Source organism: Euleptes europaea, chromosome 18 (genome assembly GCF_029931775.1).
Source record: "Euleptes europaea isolate rEulEur1 chromosome 18, rEulEur1.hap1, whole genome shotgun sequence".
NCBI lineage: Eukaryota > Metazoa > Chordata > Lepidosauria > Squamata > Sphaerodactylidae > Euleptes > Euleptes europaea.
In genome coordinates this window covers 2434729-2451204 of record NC_079329.1, presented here as the reverse complement: position 1 = coordinate 2451204, position 16476 = coordinate 2434729, and the positions used below count along the sequence as shown (strand labels likewise).

At 48.9% G+C, this 16476-nt stretch overlaps 1 protein-coding gene across 1 annotated transcript in view; it reads right to left on the bottom strand.

Annotated features, from left to right (window-relative positions):
- Positions 1 to 8791, bottom strand: part of CHD3 (chromodomain helicase DNA binding protein 3) — a 55797-nt gene extending 47006 nt beyond the window's left edge. The window contains exon 1 of the mRNA XM_056863463.1: positions 8616 to 8791. Coding sequence (XP_056719441.1) covers positions 8616 to 8694 — 79 coding nt within the window. The 5' untranslated portion in view covers positions 8695 to 8791. The remainder of the gene's footprint in view (positions 1 to 8615) is intronic.
- Positions 8792 to 16476: the final 7685 nt, after the last annotated feature.

The following is a 16476-nucleotide window of genomic DNA, read 5'->3' as shown; positions in this document are numbered from 1 at the left end:
CCCCTCCCTGTAAGTCCCGGTGAGACAGTTCCCCACCTTTGCGGCTGCTCCCATCAGCTCGGAAGCACCCAGAAATTGGCAGTGCCCCCCATGCAAAACACACACAGAGACTCTGGGGGAAGGCAGAAACTTGGTGGCCCCTTCCAACTCTATGATTCTATTCTTCTTCTTTAAGAACATAAGAAAGGTCATTCCTGTTGCTTGGAGAAAGCATTAAGAACAAAACAGAATTTTGAATTAAAATGTTTCTCTGTGACAAGTTGTGAAAACCATTTCTCTTTTTCCTTCTGGTTGCTCCTGAAATGGTTTTCAGGCTAACCCAACTCTGGCTTCAGACCGAACTTCAAAACTAAGTCTTGGCACATATCCTTATCTGGTGGTGCTTCCATGCACTTCCCAGGGTTTCCCCCATCTTTCCCAAACCTACTTCACGGCCATGTTTTGAGAAAGATCACAGCTAAACTCAGCTGGCACCCATGTGGATGAGAAAGTCCAGATCCTTCCAGTCCAGCACACATGGACGCCATTTTCCCTGCCTGTCACTGGAGGGCTTTGTGCTTGTTTTTTAAACAAAAACAAAAAAAACTGGCATATCATTATGTTATAACTCTCTGAATTCCCAGCTTCAGTTTTTTTAAAAGTCTCTAACCCCATTCATTGTGGAGATTCATTGTCCTTTCCTCCTTTGAGGCACTCCAGTTTGTCACTCTCATAAGAACATAAGAAAAGCCATGCTGGATCAGACCAAGGCCCATCAAGTCTAGCAGTCTGTTCACACACAGTGGCCAACTAGGGGCCTCTAGGAAGCCCACAAACAAGACGATTGCAGCAGCATTTATCCTGCCTTGTTCCACAGCACCTAATATAACAGGCATGCTCCTCTGATCCTGGAGAGAACAGGTATGCAACATGACTAGTATCCATTTTTACTAGTAGCCATGAATACTCCCCTCTTCCATGAACATGTCCACTCTCCTCTTAAAGCCTCCCAAGCCGGCAGCCATCACCACATCCTGAGGCAGGGAGTTACACAATTTAACTATGCATTGTATAAAGAAATGTTTCCTTTCATCAGTTTTGAATCTCTCACCCTCCAGCTTCAGCAGATGACCCACCGCACTAGTATCATAATTGCTGCCAGGCTCCAGAGCAGAGACAGCCTCTTGCTTTTCAGCGACTGACTACACAAGTTCACAGTCCAAGCCCATCAGCACCTCGTCCACCTTCTTGACCCCCTGAACTGCCCCAACTTGGTTCTTTGCAACTGGGTTTTGGGTCCGGCCTAGAGCCACTGTACCGGCTGGAGGAGAACGGCTCTCACTTGGATGTTTTAAAACTCTGGGCAATGCATCAGCTGCTGGTTTTTGTTGCAAAAAGGCCTCCGTTTTCTGTGAAGCTCGCCAGGGCTTGGTTTCTGAGCTGCTGGCTTTACTTCTGGAACCTGGCTTCCAGCTTCTGGCCTTGCTGTCTGGAACAGCCGCTTCTTCTAGGAACATCTGATCCTTCATGCTGGCTCGGACACGGGAGCTCACGGTTTCTCTCAGAGGAAACGCAACTCCACGATTGACACACGCCCCACTTCTCTGTGCAGCGAGAGATTCCAGAGGCTGGCGCTCACCCAGGTTGGTTCCTTTTGGAGGCTTATGATAATTCTGTGGCATTTGTTGCATTTCCAAACGTATAAGCACAGCACAGGTGAAAACAGAGGAGAGCTCTCATAGGGCAGTAGATCTGCTACCCCATATCAAATCCCAGAAAGATCCTTCAGCCCCTAGGCTGTTTCAGCCAGCTACCAGCAATGGGTCTCTGTCTCTCCCAGAATCAGAACTGCGCTCTTCACACACACACACACACACACACACACACACACACTTGCCTGTTCCACTCAAGTGAGGGGGGTCACTTCCCTCATGTCCTGATGGGCTACTTCATGAATCATAGAGTTGGAAGGGGCCATACAGGCCATCTAGTCCAACCCCCTGCTTAACAGAGGATCAGCCTAGAGCATCCCTGTGCTTCTCCAGCCTCTGCTTAAAGGCTGCCAGTGAGGGGGAGCTCACCACCTCCCTAGGTACCAACTGAGGGGGGGCTATCTACAACCTTAAGAAATCCGACCACTCCTTTTGTCATGTGGGACAGGGGGTGTTGCGGCAATCAAGACCCAAGACCAGTCTTGCAATCTGAGAGGCCTTGGGAGAAGAGATAACTTCACTGAACCTGAGGGGATCACTATCCAAAAACACCGCAGGACACCTTAGCTGTTATGCTGCATCTCGCCTAGGACTCTAGCAAGTTAGGAAAGAAAAACTCTCAGGGCTTTGCGGAAGGGGCCGATGGTCACAGACACGAAGTCACACCGCTATGCGTTAGAGGCTGCTACAAAGCATCGCTCCTAATTGGAGTCACCAGGGCCAACTCCCCTCTCGTTCACACTTGCTGTAAATCAGGAGCAACTCCACCGACATCCACAGAAATCACTTCAGTATATTAAGACAGAGGAGGGACTATTAATCCTTTGCGTTTCCCCCGACAGCTTTTCAACCTCCTGCTCCCCTCGGTGCACAGAGGAAGGCTCCATCTACCACGAGCCGCATGCGGAGGCTGCACACGCCGCCGCCTCGTTAATATCACAGGACAGCCGGCTCAGTGGTAATTAGGCGCTCCAGAGCCACTCTGCCCCCTTGAGCGATTCCTCTTGTCTCGCCAGACAAGGCGGGCGGGGAAGAAGACAGAAGAGCCTCGCAGTTAACCTGGCTGTGATTAATGTGGGACGTAACCCGGCTAAGTGCTGGTGCTCGGAAAAACCTTTCTCTCAACCAGAAGGAAAGGTCTGTCAGGCCCTCCGAACCTGGGTGACAGAAGCCTCTGTTGCCTTTAAAGCTGGCCAAGAGAGGAAAAAAGGAACCTTGGACAGCTGCGAGAAATGTCAACCAGCACAGGGTCAGGCCAGGCTACTGAGGCTGGAGAATACAGAACTGTACGTGGAAAGGATGAGAGAGGCCATAAGGCCTCTTGGAGACAAGACAGAAACACCCAACAGCTCTCGTTCAAGTCCTTCTCATCCAGACAGCTTATTGGATGACTCTGAACATGTTAGAACTTAACCTAGGGATCAGTGTAAAAACAAACACAATTTTTTTTTGCTCACGTGATTCTAGCACTAGCATATAATATCCCCTTGTTATCGGGAAGCAATTGTTCCCTGGATATCTAGATCTGAGTCCAGTAGCACTTTAGAGACCACCAAGATTTTCGGGATACGAGCTTTTGAGGGTCAGAGCTCCCTTCATCGGTAACCTTGAAGGCTTATAACCACCAAAATCTTGTTGGTCTCGATAGTCGGTGCTACTGGACTTCAATCTAGCTATTCTACTGCAGACCAACACGACCACCCTCTGAAACTTTCCTGAAAATCAGGTGTCTATTCACCTACCAGACACCGGGGGGGGGGGGGAGAGAGAGAGAGAGACAGAGACAGAGAGAACAGCCACTATTCCACTAGTTAGGGCAGGGAAACCTTATCCAAACATGAATACAGAAAGAGACAGACTGAGAGTGCTGATAGGGGCAGGGAGTACTATTAATGGGCGGATTGCTTCTATCTGCCTCATTTCCCATCTTTCCAATCCAGGCCATGGCTCCTCTGTCATTGAAGCAGTGGGAAACAGACTCTCCCTCTAATTAGTAGAGTCACCTGCCCCCAGGTCTTCTCTCTTGACAGTTTCCCCGGAGGGGAGACAGTGAAAGAAACAGGGGTGGGCGGCCATGTAATGTTCAAACGATACAGTTTTACACATCACCAACAGTAGCTCTGGCCAGCCCTCCAAGCTGGGTGAAAATAATGGCTACATCCAAGTTACATTGGAAACTAAGAAACTGGTTGGCTACCATTGTGAACATGGATGCCAAACTAGACAGACAACCAGTTTGATCCAGCAGGGCAACCTCTTATGCAAAACGAAAAGATACAATAAAGCCATGCTGCTCGTGTGTGCGTTAAGTGCTGTCAAGTCGCTTCCAACTCATGGCGACCCTATGAATCAAAGTCCTCCAAAATGTCCTATCTTTGACAGCTGGATCTGCTGATAGCATGAATGTACGAAGGCCACTACCCCCCTTCTGTCTGCATGCACTCTGACAGGAGCAGCAGGGTGGCTAGATGAGGTGGAGAGAACTCGTCCATGACTCTGACCCTTGGCTTTTTCCTCTTGGTGCTTTTCCTGTCCCTGGCTCTCTTGGGCTGCTATCCAAGGTCCTAGCCTCGACATCAGTGAAGTCATAATCTGGTCTCCCTCTCACCTGACCAGGATATCAGGCAACTTCCTGCCATGATTTGGCAGCTCAGTTAGGTCTGATGCCAGCCCCAGGTTAAGAAACCTTGAAGGCCATTGTTCTAGAGGTCCTGTGTTTGAGGAGCCCTGCCTCTGGCAACTGACTCATTCTGTGGCCTTCGCAAGTCTCATAAGAACTGAGCCTGGCATTGCTGGGGTAGAGCAGGTTATAAGTTTAACTAACTAAATAAATAAATAAAGAAGAACCCTGCTGGATCAGACTACCAAACTGGCGATCCATCTAGTCCAGCATCCTGTTTCACACAGCGGCCAACCAGGTCCGCTGGAGAGCCATCAACAGGGCCTAGAGGCTGAGGCCTTCCCCTGAGGCCGCCTGGCACTAGGATTCAGAGGTTGACTGCCTCTGGATGTGGAGGTTCCCTTTAGTCGCCATAACTAGTAGCCACTGATGGACCTCTCCTCCATGAACCCGGCTAATCTCATTTTATAGCCATCTACGTCTGTTGCCATCACTACATCCTGTGGCAGCGGATTCCACATTTTAATCACTCATTGTGTGAAGAAGTATTTCCTTTTGTCCGTCCTGAAGTCTCTCAACCCAAGGAAAGGTCTGAAGTGAATATGGTTAGAATACACTTCTGAAAACAAGCAGGTCTGTGCCTGGCAAACACCCTCTCCCCGCAATGTACACTGCTTCAAGTTTCTTAGAAGGAAAGTGAGGTATAAATGCAACAATTTAAGAATTAACCTTACCTATAGACTGGAGAGAGAAACTGTGGTTATATATGAGGATGGCCAGATTAACGGAATTTTTACATGGAAATGGTTTGGAAGAGTTTAAACAAACATGGTTTAAGGCCACCTCATATTGGGATAAGATGGCAAAAATGGATTTTACTATGTTATTTAGTGAGTTATAGAAAATGTTGTTTTAGGTAAAGCTAAATTTTAGATAACTAACAAATAAAACTACCAGACACTTCTTCGGAAGTCCTGGTGATGGGTCACTTGTTTTTTCTGGTGGGTGGGGGGAAAGGGTACTTTTTGATGATTGTATTGAAAATTGAATGGTACTGAATATGTTATATGAATACCCTTTTACACTTTTTTTTTAATATTATTGTATTTTTCTTTTTTTTCTTTCTTTTTTATATTGTAAAATTCAATAAAAATTAATAATAATAATAATAAAAAAGAATTAACCTTACCTTATAGCTGCCACCTGCTAGCTAATCTGTCTTTCCTTTGCTCCTTCACACAGCTGGCCTCAGAACTCTGGACACACATTCCAATGCCCTTGAGTTCCCAGGAGCATTTCCAGCTAACTCATGGAGACGTAAGTGGCAGGGCATGAGTCAGACAGACAGGCATAACTGACATGAGGTTCTTGGCATACTTCTATTATCTTTGCACCAGAGTGGGATTTACTACAATCTGACACTAGGCAACTATCTGAGGAAGCATTATGGTTTAGGGAGAGAATTTTTTCTGCAGTAGAGAAAGGGTTTTCCCTTCCCGTTACCCCCTTTGCCTCCTTTGGCAGTGCAAGAAAGATAGAAAGGCCAAGCAAGGACTCTCAAAGGCAGCCACTGAGCCAGGCGGTGTGTCTTCGCATCAGAGGCTGCAAGACTTCTGTAGAGATGGAAGGAGAACTTGTACACATCCAAATCAAAATGGTGCTACACAAGGAGGAGTAGGGGAATGGTCTTTCATATGTAAGCAAACCAGTATACCCTCACACGGATACCATGGACTGCCAAAAAAAACCCACACAAAAAACACAAATCAATGGGTTCTAGATCAAATCAAGCCTGAACTGACCCTAGAAGCTAAAATGACTAAACTGAGGCTGTCGTACTTTGGTCACATTATGAGAAGACAAGAGTCACTGGAAAAGACAGTCGTGCTAGGAAAAGTTGAAGGCAGCAGGAAAAGAGGAAGACCCAACAAGAGATGGATTGGTTCTATAAAGGAAGCCAAGGCCCTCAATTTGCAAGACCTGAGCAAGGCTGTTAAGGATAGGATGTTTTAGAGGACATTGATTCATAGCGTCGCCATGAGTCGGAAGTGACTTGATGGCACTTAACACACACATACCCTCACACATGTCAGGGCATACACATGTTGCCAAAAGCACACTAGGGCTGGACTAAAGGCAGATTCAAAATCAGCACTGTGCCCTTTTCCAGACCTGACTTAAAAAATCTACTTCACTTACATATTTCTATTCCAGTTACAAAAAGAAGTAGACTGAGAGAAACTTTTTCATAAGCGTTCTCCCGTTCACAGCCATGAACTGGGTCAACTGATAACTGTGAGCCTTTGCTCATGCCCAAATATTTTTAACCTGAATCACTATTCACCCCATAGTTGAAATGACAGCATTTCCCCTCAGCCACCTCCAAAGACAAGAATACAACATTGGATCTGGTAAGTGGTACAGCCTACACCTCCAGTTTAGCACTCTACTACTTCAGCCTGCTGCATGTACGTGCAAACCATGACCCGCGTTCTGCAGAATGAGATGGTAAAATAATGGACTTTACCAGTTCAGGTGGCAAATGGTATCTGACGAAGACTCTCAAAAGCTCATACACCCAAAAATCTGGTTGGTCTCTAAGGTGCTCCTGGACTCGAATCTAGCTGCTCTACTACAGACCAACACGGCTGCCCTCTGACACTATCTACATGGAGGGAAGTTTTTGTCCTACCACTTTGTCATGCATAATGCGTGAAACAGCTCTAGGCTGTCCGGGAGAGCCGGAACCTGATCACTTTCTCATATACGCTTTGTAACACTGGCCCTTACCTGACACTGGGTCACCACAAGGGCCAACACATTAAACGTTTTAAATAAATTAATTAAAGCCTATCAAACAGCCAAGAAGCACCACAGAGATAACCGTTCCCAGGTCCAGAGGCTGGCTCTACTGTTTTTTTTTTCATTTCACCTGCCAAGTTTTGCATTCATTTCACACTTGGGTCTTCTTCTTCCCCTGGTTGACTGAGATATTTTCATTGGGTCCCTCCACCACCACCAGTCAGCCAAAACACTTCTTGATATTTTGAGACTCTGTGTGATGAAAGAGTGCAGACCTAGACAGGGGAGTATGCATCTTCAAGAGCAAAGCCAGTACACAGGCATTTGCCTCCAGCTCTCCGCCACCCGGCGTCTCCTGGATGACCTACGCACAACGTGTTATCTTGCTCTTCTGTCCCAGTCCCTCTTTTCGCATTTCCCATCACCCCACCCCCTCGAGCCACAGGACACAAACTACTGTATAAATCACAGCTGGCACTAATTGGCTCCCTGCGCCAGCCGCCTCTGCCGAGAGGTCGCAGGCTAAACGGGGCTGCAGGAAGCTAAACTGCCCTCTTGTGCCCCCGCAGGGGGGTTCCTCCAGGTCAAAGATTAAACATACTGACTACAGAGAGAGCCAGCATGCGTGGGAACAGCAAGGCCATCCACGCTTTGCGGATAAACACACAGCCTGTGGGTTTCCACCCCCTATTCAAATCCAACCCTTTCCTTTCCCTCCCCACAGGATTTTATATCCATGCTGCAGGCAAGCCAGCTCTTCCTGGCTCATGCCAACCCAACCTCCATCTCCATCAGTGCCAAACTCAAAATAGTCATGGGAGTTATGCTGAGAGCTAAATCAGGCCTGCAAGAAAAAAATATCACATTTAGACTTTTGCCATTGTCAGCCTAGCCCACCTCTCCCAGTTCAGATCTGCCCTCATGCGCCCCCCACCCTCTGCTGCCTGAGATCAGCCAACTCATACCCTGCTGGCGAGAAGATGCCTCAGATAACAAATGCCATCAGGATGCCAGATTTCCAAGACAAACCACTGATTGGTCAAACCTCTATTTAAACTGCAGTCCAAAAATAACGTATCATTCCTAGCAGACCTCCTAATTTTAGTGCCCGGGATTAAAAACAGGTGCAAAAAGCAACTGTGGATTTAGCCAACTCAGAAGGGACTGATGCTGCTCTACAGGCAGCCTCTCAAATTGGGCACAGACTGCAAATTCTAACACAATCCTTGCCCGCCCTTCGTCAACCAAACATTTCTCCCCCCCCCCAATCCTGCAAATAAAGACAAAATAAATAATCCCTTCCCAAAAGCTTCCTCCCACCTCAGAAAACAAATGCCATCAGGATTAATGGATATTGGTGCAATAACCACAATTGAGGCCCCTCTTCCCTTCCCTCCCTCCCTTTTTTCTCCGCTTGCTACATTTTGCATCTGGCACAACCCCTAGCTTCTTCTTCTTCTGACAATACAACATTTATCTCTGAATCCTCCAAGCTGATTCACCTTGTTGCATTTCCCTCATACAACGCCGCCTTCCTTCCGCTTCTGGTGGGATGGAATTGACAAATACGAGGGGGGGCATACATCAGGGTAAGGCTTATCAGACACCCCCTCCCCCGCAACTCTTGTCAATTTCTAATCCATCTATCCATCTTTTTTTCCCTCCTACTTCTTGCACGCATTCCTCTCCCCCCTCTCCCCCCTTCCCTAATCATAATATTGGCACACATGCGCAGAAGATTTTTATATTTGGCAAGCAATCAACTAGAATTTTCCACACACGTGACATTTCTACTCCCTACCTTGAAAATATATATTATATAAAGCTAACAAAGGATCTGGAAAGGCAATGGGGGGGAGACTAGGGTAGCAATGAAAATGTGTAGCCATAACTACAAATTACATACCCTGCCTACAATTGCCATCTCTTTCATGACAAACAGCATTTGTGTATTTCAATCTAATATTTTTTTTAAAAAAATGGATGGCCAATTTGGAAGGGGGGAGGGGAGAAAAAGAACGGCACGTTTTATCTGTGTCAGTTAATGGAGGAAAATAACTGCCAGTTCCATTAGCGAGAAATCTTAATCACCAGAGTAAAAAACAGGCATGGGGGAATGAGGGTGGCGAGCGGGTAACATATTCAGCGAAATAGGGAAAGATTTATGGGATGCCTCCGTGCTATGATTTGTCCACTGCGCTAAATTAATAGTGAAACGGGGGGTTTTTAAACGGCAGTCCCTCAAGAGTTGAGCGTGGGGGGGGGACACAAGAGCCGAGCGACGGGACATTCAAAAATAGCTTGATAACCTGCCGTCATCTCCAGCCAGCGGCTGAAAACAGGGGGGCTGCCTTCCAGCCAGTTACATTGCTACAAATCCAGACTAGAAGGGCACCAGCTGGCACAGAGCGTTGTTGGCACACACGGCCCAGAGACCTGCTCTTGTACACAGCCAAGTGAAGAAGCCAGGGTTTTTCAACCCCAGGTCACTCAGACCTTCCTGGGCTGCGAGGAGGAAGGAGTTACCTCGTTGAAACGCAGGACAGGCTTGGAGAAGAGTGCTGGCTGAACCAGGCTGGCTTCAAGAATTATCAGAAGGCAAGCGTTTTAGGTCAACTTGGCGATCCAAGTCATCTGCAAACAGAGACCCGTAAAAACCACGAGGACAGAGCTGGATTTTAAAATGCTTCTTTGGCCTCTCTGGGATCTTTCCTTGTGTGGAACGGTGGCCTGCTGCGCACAGCCTGTCCTGTTGCCCTTGCTCTGTGCCACCAGCCGAGGCCTGCTTTTCTTCTGCCCAGAGGCGCTGGGTGAGGGGCTGACTTTCCTCCCTGTGAAGGGCTTTCCGGCTTACAGCCCAGCTTTCTCTATCACCCCAGCTCCACTCCTGACCCTGCTTCTGTATTCTCTGGGCAACGACCCCAATCTCCTTCCCCGTGCTCCCCCACCTGCGGTTCTCTCTTGCATAAAGCATTCTCATTTCCATGTAGGCAGAGTTCATTCATTTAACATGTGTGGATTTGTGATACATCACAGAATTTTAAAGTAATGTTTTGGCACTTCAACAGGACCGATTCTTCTGGAAGTCTGGTGACCACTTAACATCCCATGAACCACAAACCCCTCTGTAGTACACGCCTAAGAATTGCTGCTTGGTGAACTAACCCCTCTATCCCTACATCAGCTACAGAAGCAGCATGCAACAGACAAAGCAGGGCCCAAAACATATATTTTTGCATAATGCAATCACCACAGCACGAAAATGCCTCTTAGCTGACAGATGTTAAAATACTATGTGCCTCACTTTTTCATTTGTGTGCTTTTAGCCTTCACAGGCTATGAGTGAAAAGCTTGAAAACACCTGAGGGACCATCTGCTGGCATTCTGGGCCACTTCTACCAGCCAGAAAGCTGTGGTTTCTGGAATTTAGGAGCTGGTTTCATTGATCATGAGCCCTGTGGCGCAGAGTGGTAAGCTGCAGTACTGCAGACCAAGCTCTGCTCACGACCTAAGTTCGATCCTGACGGAAGTTGGTTTCAGGTAGCCGGCTGACTCAGCCTTCCATCCTTCCGAGGTCAGTCAAAGGAGTACCCAGCTTGCTGGGGGTAAAGGGAAGATGACTGGGGAAGGCACTGGCAAGCCACCCTGTAAACAAAGCCTGCCTAGTAAACGCCGGGATGTGATGTCACCCCATGGGTCAGGAATGACCCGGTGCTTGCGCAGGGGACCTTTACCTTTTTCACTGATCACTCAAAATACTCCACCTAGGATCTCACTTCAGCCACAGAAACCTAGGTTGTCAGGATGAGGTACGTAACAACAGTAAAGTTCTTACTGTTTCTCTAGAAGTATTCTCTAGAGGAAATTCTGGGTACCATAGCAAAGTACAATGGGACCTACATCCACCTCACATTTGGCTGCAATAGAGATCTTTGCAGCTTTAGGTGGGGAACTAGTCACTGGCTGCTATCAAAAAGTCCTATTGAAGTCCTATTCTCCCTGCCCAACAAAAAGTCAGAGGAAAGACATCCTTCACTTTGCAGGACTGAGCCTGACAAACTGGCTCAGCTAATGTCGCTTATTTTTATCACAGTTCCCCACATCTTGGGCATCTGAAGCTTCATAACCCATCCCAGAGACCACGGACGCAAGAGGAGCAGTCTCCCCTCAAGAGACTGAAGGCCAAGATGTCATGAAAGAGTATGGCCAGAGGACAAGTTCATATTAATGCTAATCATATAAAGAAAAGCTGAAAGTGGGTGTGATGTAATCATTAGGTTGTTCAATTAGGTCTAGGTAGAGTTCAAATCCACACTCAGCCACGAAGCTTACTGGGTGACCTTGGGTCAATCAGTCTCTCTCACCTACCACTCAGGATAGCTATGAGCAGGAATGGAGGAGCCAGGCATATTTCCCTGAGCTCCTTGAAAGAAGGGTGGGATAAACATATCTTATACACCACGCTGGCTCTCTTATACTACACCACGCTGGCTCTCTTACAAAATAACTTACAAAATATAAGCTCCAGTTATCTTATGAGCTTATATTTTGTAAGTTATTTTGTAAGAGAGCCAGCGTGGTGTAGTGGTTAAGAGGGGTGATTTGGAGCCGTGGACTTGACTCTGGAGAACTGGGTTTGATTCCCCACTCTTCCACATGAGTGGCGGAGGCTAATCTGGTGAAGTGGGTTGGTTTCTCCACTCCTCCACATGAAGCCAGCTGGGTGACCTTGGGCTAGTCACAGCTCTCTCAGCCCCACCTACCTCACAGGGTGTCTGTTGTGGGGAGGGGAAGGGAAGGTGATTGTAACCCGGTTTGATTCTTCCTTAAGTGGTAGAGAAAGTTGGCATATAAAAACCAACTATTATCATCATCATCATTATTATTAACCACTTCAGAGAACACCAAGCCTTGTTTATTATTCATCTATACATTCTTATCCTGCCCACCAGAGCTTGAAACATTATTCACGGTCCTCCCCCCTCCCCATTTTGTCCTCAGGCCAATCACGTGAGCTGGGATGGGCTGAGAGAAGAAGGTGGCCACTCCACCCAGTGAGTTGGAACCTGAACCCAGATCTTAGTCCAACACTCCAACAACTACACCACACTTGCTGTCACAACTTTGGGTTGTTCAAAGTATAAATATACACTAAATACCTCACCTAACATGGGACCAAAAAATTCCTCCCCATAGGCAATGGGTAGATCACGTTTGCATCAAGTAGCATAGATCTACTGCCAAAAAATAAAAGAGTTCTGAGATTCCTTCAAACTGCTGAGGGTCTCCAGCTTTAATGCAGATCCCTTCGAACAAAAATGAGCTCTTCCACAGCAAGGAAAGGTACATACTGTCCATTAATTACAAACATAGCCTCCCTAAAGAATGCTCTGAATTACTGGTCCTTTAAATGTGCATATATATTTTTAAAATGTCCAACATCCCTTCTTGTGAAAACTCAGGGCAAGAAACAGTAATTGACCAAGTTTTATTTATCTGCTTCATTTATATCCCACTTTTCTTCCCAATGGGGATCCAAAGTGGCTTCTTTATTGTATCCTCACAACAACCCTCTGAGGTAGGCTGGCCCAGGGTCACCCAGCACGCTTCCATGGCAGCGTGGGGATTTGAACCTGATCAGTCACACTTTTCCCACAAGGATCACATTACCCAGTTTACTAGCATTTTTGAGGAGCCACAGTAGACAACCAAATGGTAGAGCAAAACAGTACACGGTCTCAGGACCATTCCCATCACTGTCACATGACTGTGTCCAAAACACAAGGCCAGGTTTTATCAAACTGTAAGACAATCACTGCCCCACCAACTATTTAGGAACTACCAGAAAATATTTTTGTTAGTCTTTAAGGTGCTACTGGACTCTTGCCCTTTTTGACTACTGCAAACAGACTAACACGGCTACCCACTGTGAATTATTTAGGAACTGTTTGGCACGCCCACATCTTCCTCAATAGACTGGTGCATATATCCATATCATGACTTCACCCACTGAAGTGGTCTGAGTACTCTTCTGACTGAAACTCCCCAAAAGGCCTTGTTCAAGGGCTGGATTCTCGAGACAGCCAGGTAAGACATGGGACTGACCCATCCATCAGTGTCAGCAGAATCGTCACTGCAGATGCATGAATGGAAGAAGCACTTCCTGGGCTAGCTGTCACAGTACAAACCAATCCATTCACAAACCCTGCATGACAGAAAGCCGTTCTGCTTCTCCCTTTGTTTTCTCGAATATTTAAACCAAAAGAAAACAAGCAAGCCTGCATTTTACATCTACCAGCAATTTATTATCTGATATTCTTAGTAATATGCAGGACAAGTACGACCCTGATAAGGGGGAAAAGCAGCGTTTATCAGCTGAAAACTGAAGAAATTTCAAATGTATTGGGCCTTTCTGCCAACTGTCTGACATCTAAAGTGTCAGAGGAATTTCCCCCTCATCAGTTGGCAAAGTGTTTCCTGTAAATGAGCTAGGCTCCTAACACCACCTGGTTGGCCTTGAACCTGTCCAACTCCCATGTCCTTCTACCACCATTCAAGAGCTACTTTCCTGCCAGGTTCCACATCTCTTCACAAAGGATCTAACTCCCACTTGACTTTTCAAGACTAAATACGTGGGCAGGGTCTGCTTTTATTTACTGCTATATAGCTCTTCGGTGAAGGCCTTGCACAAAGCCTGATCTCGTCAGATCTTGAAAGCTAAGCAGGGCTGGTATTTGGAAGACAGACCTCCAAGGAAGACTCTATAGAGGAAGGCAATGGCAAACCACATCTGGTTAATCAGTTGGCCTTGAAGGCCCCTTGCTGGGGTCGCCATGGGTCATCTGTGACTTGACAACACTTTACACACATGTAGCACTTTGATGTAGGCCCTGCACAAAGCCTGCTCTCGTCAGATCTTGAAAGCTAAGCAGGGTTGGCCCTTGTTACTCCTTGGATGGAAGAGCAGAAAGGAAGGCCAGGGTCACTGAGCAGAGGGAGATATTGGCCAACCATAAGAACATAAGAAAGGCCCTGCTGGATCAGACCAAGGCCCATCAAGTCCAGCAGTCTGTTCACACAGTGGCCAACTGGGTGCCTCTAGGAAGCCCACAAACAAGACAACTGCAGCAGCATTGTCCTGCCTGTGTTCCACAGCACCTAATGTAGTAGGCATGCTCATCCTGGAGAGATGCTCATCTCTGCTCGTCTCTTGTCGTGAGAACCCCACAGGGTCTCCCTAAGCTGGCTTCGACTTGATGGCACTTTCCACCACCACCACAATACTTCAACGTAGGCCCTGCACATCTGTTGTTAACTTTACTACTGACAGAAAGTTCCAAAGGCACAGATCCCCCCCTTTCCCTAGCGTCTCTCTGCCAATTCCAACCAACGGCCTAAGCACCAAGAACAACAGGCCACAAGCAACGTCCTGCCAACCCCATCCCCAGTGTGGTGCCAACGGGCGGGATGTTCCTGGAGACCGCTGTGCCTCGTCTCGTCATCTGCAGCCTTTCCAGCATCACTGGAGGCCTTCTGCTTCCACGGCCGTCCAGCGGCCAAACACGGCTGCTGCCAGCCTCTTCAACCCCTTGCCATCCATGCCGTTGTCTGGCTGCCAGGCAAGTCCTCTGCTCCTGTCAATAACGGCACACGACCTGCCATGCAGCCAGCTGTTCCCATGACCTTTCGGGCACACTTTCCAGCAAGACCCTCGGGAGTCACGTGACTTCTCTTAATGCCAAAGCCGAATTGCCAGCCACTCCCCCCAGTTCCTCCCCAAAACTTTACTGACCTGCTGTACCAAGACCCTCCCTTCCCTCCCACCACCCTGAGTCCACGCGGCTTCTGCTCACGGTGCCAGCCAAAGGACTTCGGTTCCAGGGGAGGGGTGCAACTGAGGGGCTGATTTGGGGGCATTCTCCCTCCCCCCACACACACATAAACGACTTATTTTCTAGTGACAGTACTCAACACCCCCATACACCAAATGTGGTTCAGAAGGGGGGGAGTGAGGTGAGAAATGCATTTTTGAAAGGACAGTCTTTACTATTTATGATGGGGGGTAAATGGGGGGGGGCAAGAGGGAACTTTTTTAGACCCCCCCAACACTTTTGAGAGGATAGAGCCTTAACTACTTTCACTATTTATGTGGGATGGTAAGTGGGGGGGGGGAGGGACCTTTTTTAGCCCCCCCCCAGAAAAAAACTTTTGAGAAGACAGAGTCTTAACTATGGTCACTATTTAGGTGGGATGGGAGTAAGGGGGGGGGAAGAGGGCCCTTTTTTAGACCCCCCCCCCGTAAAAAAAAAACTTTTGGGAGGACAGTCTTAACTACTTTCACTATTTATTTGGGAAGCTAAGTTGGTGGGGGGTGCTGAGGGACCTTCTTAGACGCCCCCCAACACTTTTGAGAAGCCAGAGCCTTAACTACTTTCACTATTTAGGTGGGATGGTGAGTAAGTGGGGGGAGGGGGAGAGGGGCCTTTTTTAAACCCCCCCCCCCAAAAAAAAAACTTTGGAGAGAGCAGAGTCTTAACTACTTTCACTATTTGGGACGTGGTTAAGTCGGGGGGGGGGGCACGAGGGGCCTTTTTTAGACGTCCCCCCCCCAACACCTCGACCCCAAGACACTTCTGGGGGACAAAAAAAGGGCCACCCCCTTCCCCACGAAACGGGTGGGGAGATGAAGAAGCCCCCCCCCCGGTCCCCCCCCCATTCCTGCTGCCCACTGGCAAAGGAGGGAAGCCGACAAGAGGCACGCCTGGGAGCCGCTGTCCGGCCAGGCGTGGAGCTGGTGGGGGGGGGGGGGTGGAGAGCGCGGCCTGCGCGCGGCCGGACAGCACCCCCACCCCCACCCCCACCTGACACCAGCGCCCGGGGTCGGCCGAGAGAAAGGCGGCCCGAGCGGGCGGGCGGGGGCCGGAGAGGGGGGGTGGCGGCGCGGCCGGCCCCTCCGCGCACCGGGGCCGCTGGGCAGCGCGCGCCGGGTGGCGGCCGGGCGGGGTGGGTGGGTGGGTCGGTGGGGGCGGCCCGGGCTGGCCCCCTCCGCCTCCCGGAGCCGCCGCTTGTTTACAAACAACCCCCCCTCACACACACACACACCCCGCGGACCGGTTTTGGCGCCAAAGCTCTGAGGGAGACGTTATTACAGGGAGGGGTGGGGGGGGATGGGGTTGAGGGGTCGTGTTTACCTGGCGGCGGCGCCTCAGCTGTCGTCGTCGGCGCTGCTGCTGCTGCTGCCGGTGCCTGCGGAGCCGCCTCAGCCTGAGCAGCGGCGGCGGGCGGGAAGATGTCGCCGCCGCCCGGGCTGCTGCCGGTGTCCCCAGCGCCGCCGCCGCCGCCTTCCTCCTCCTCTTCCTCCTC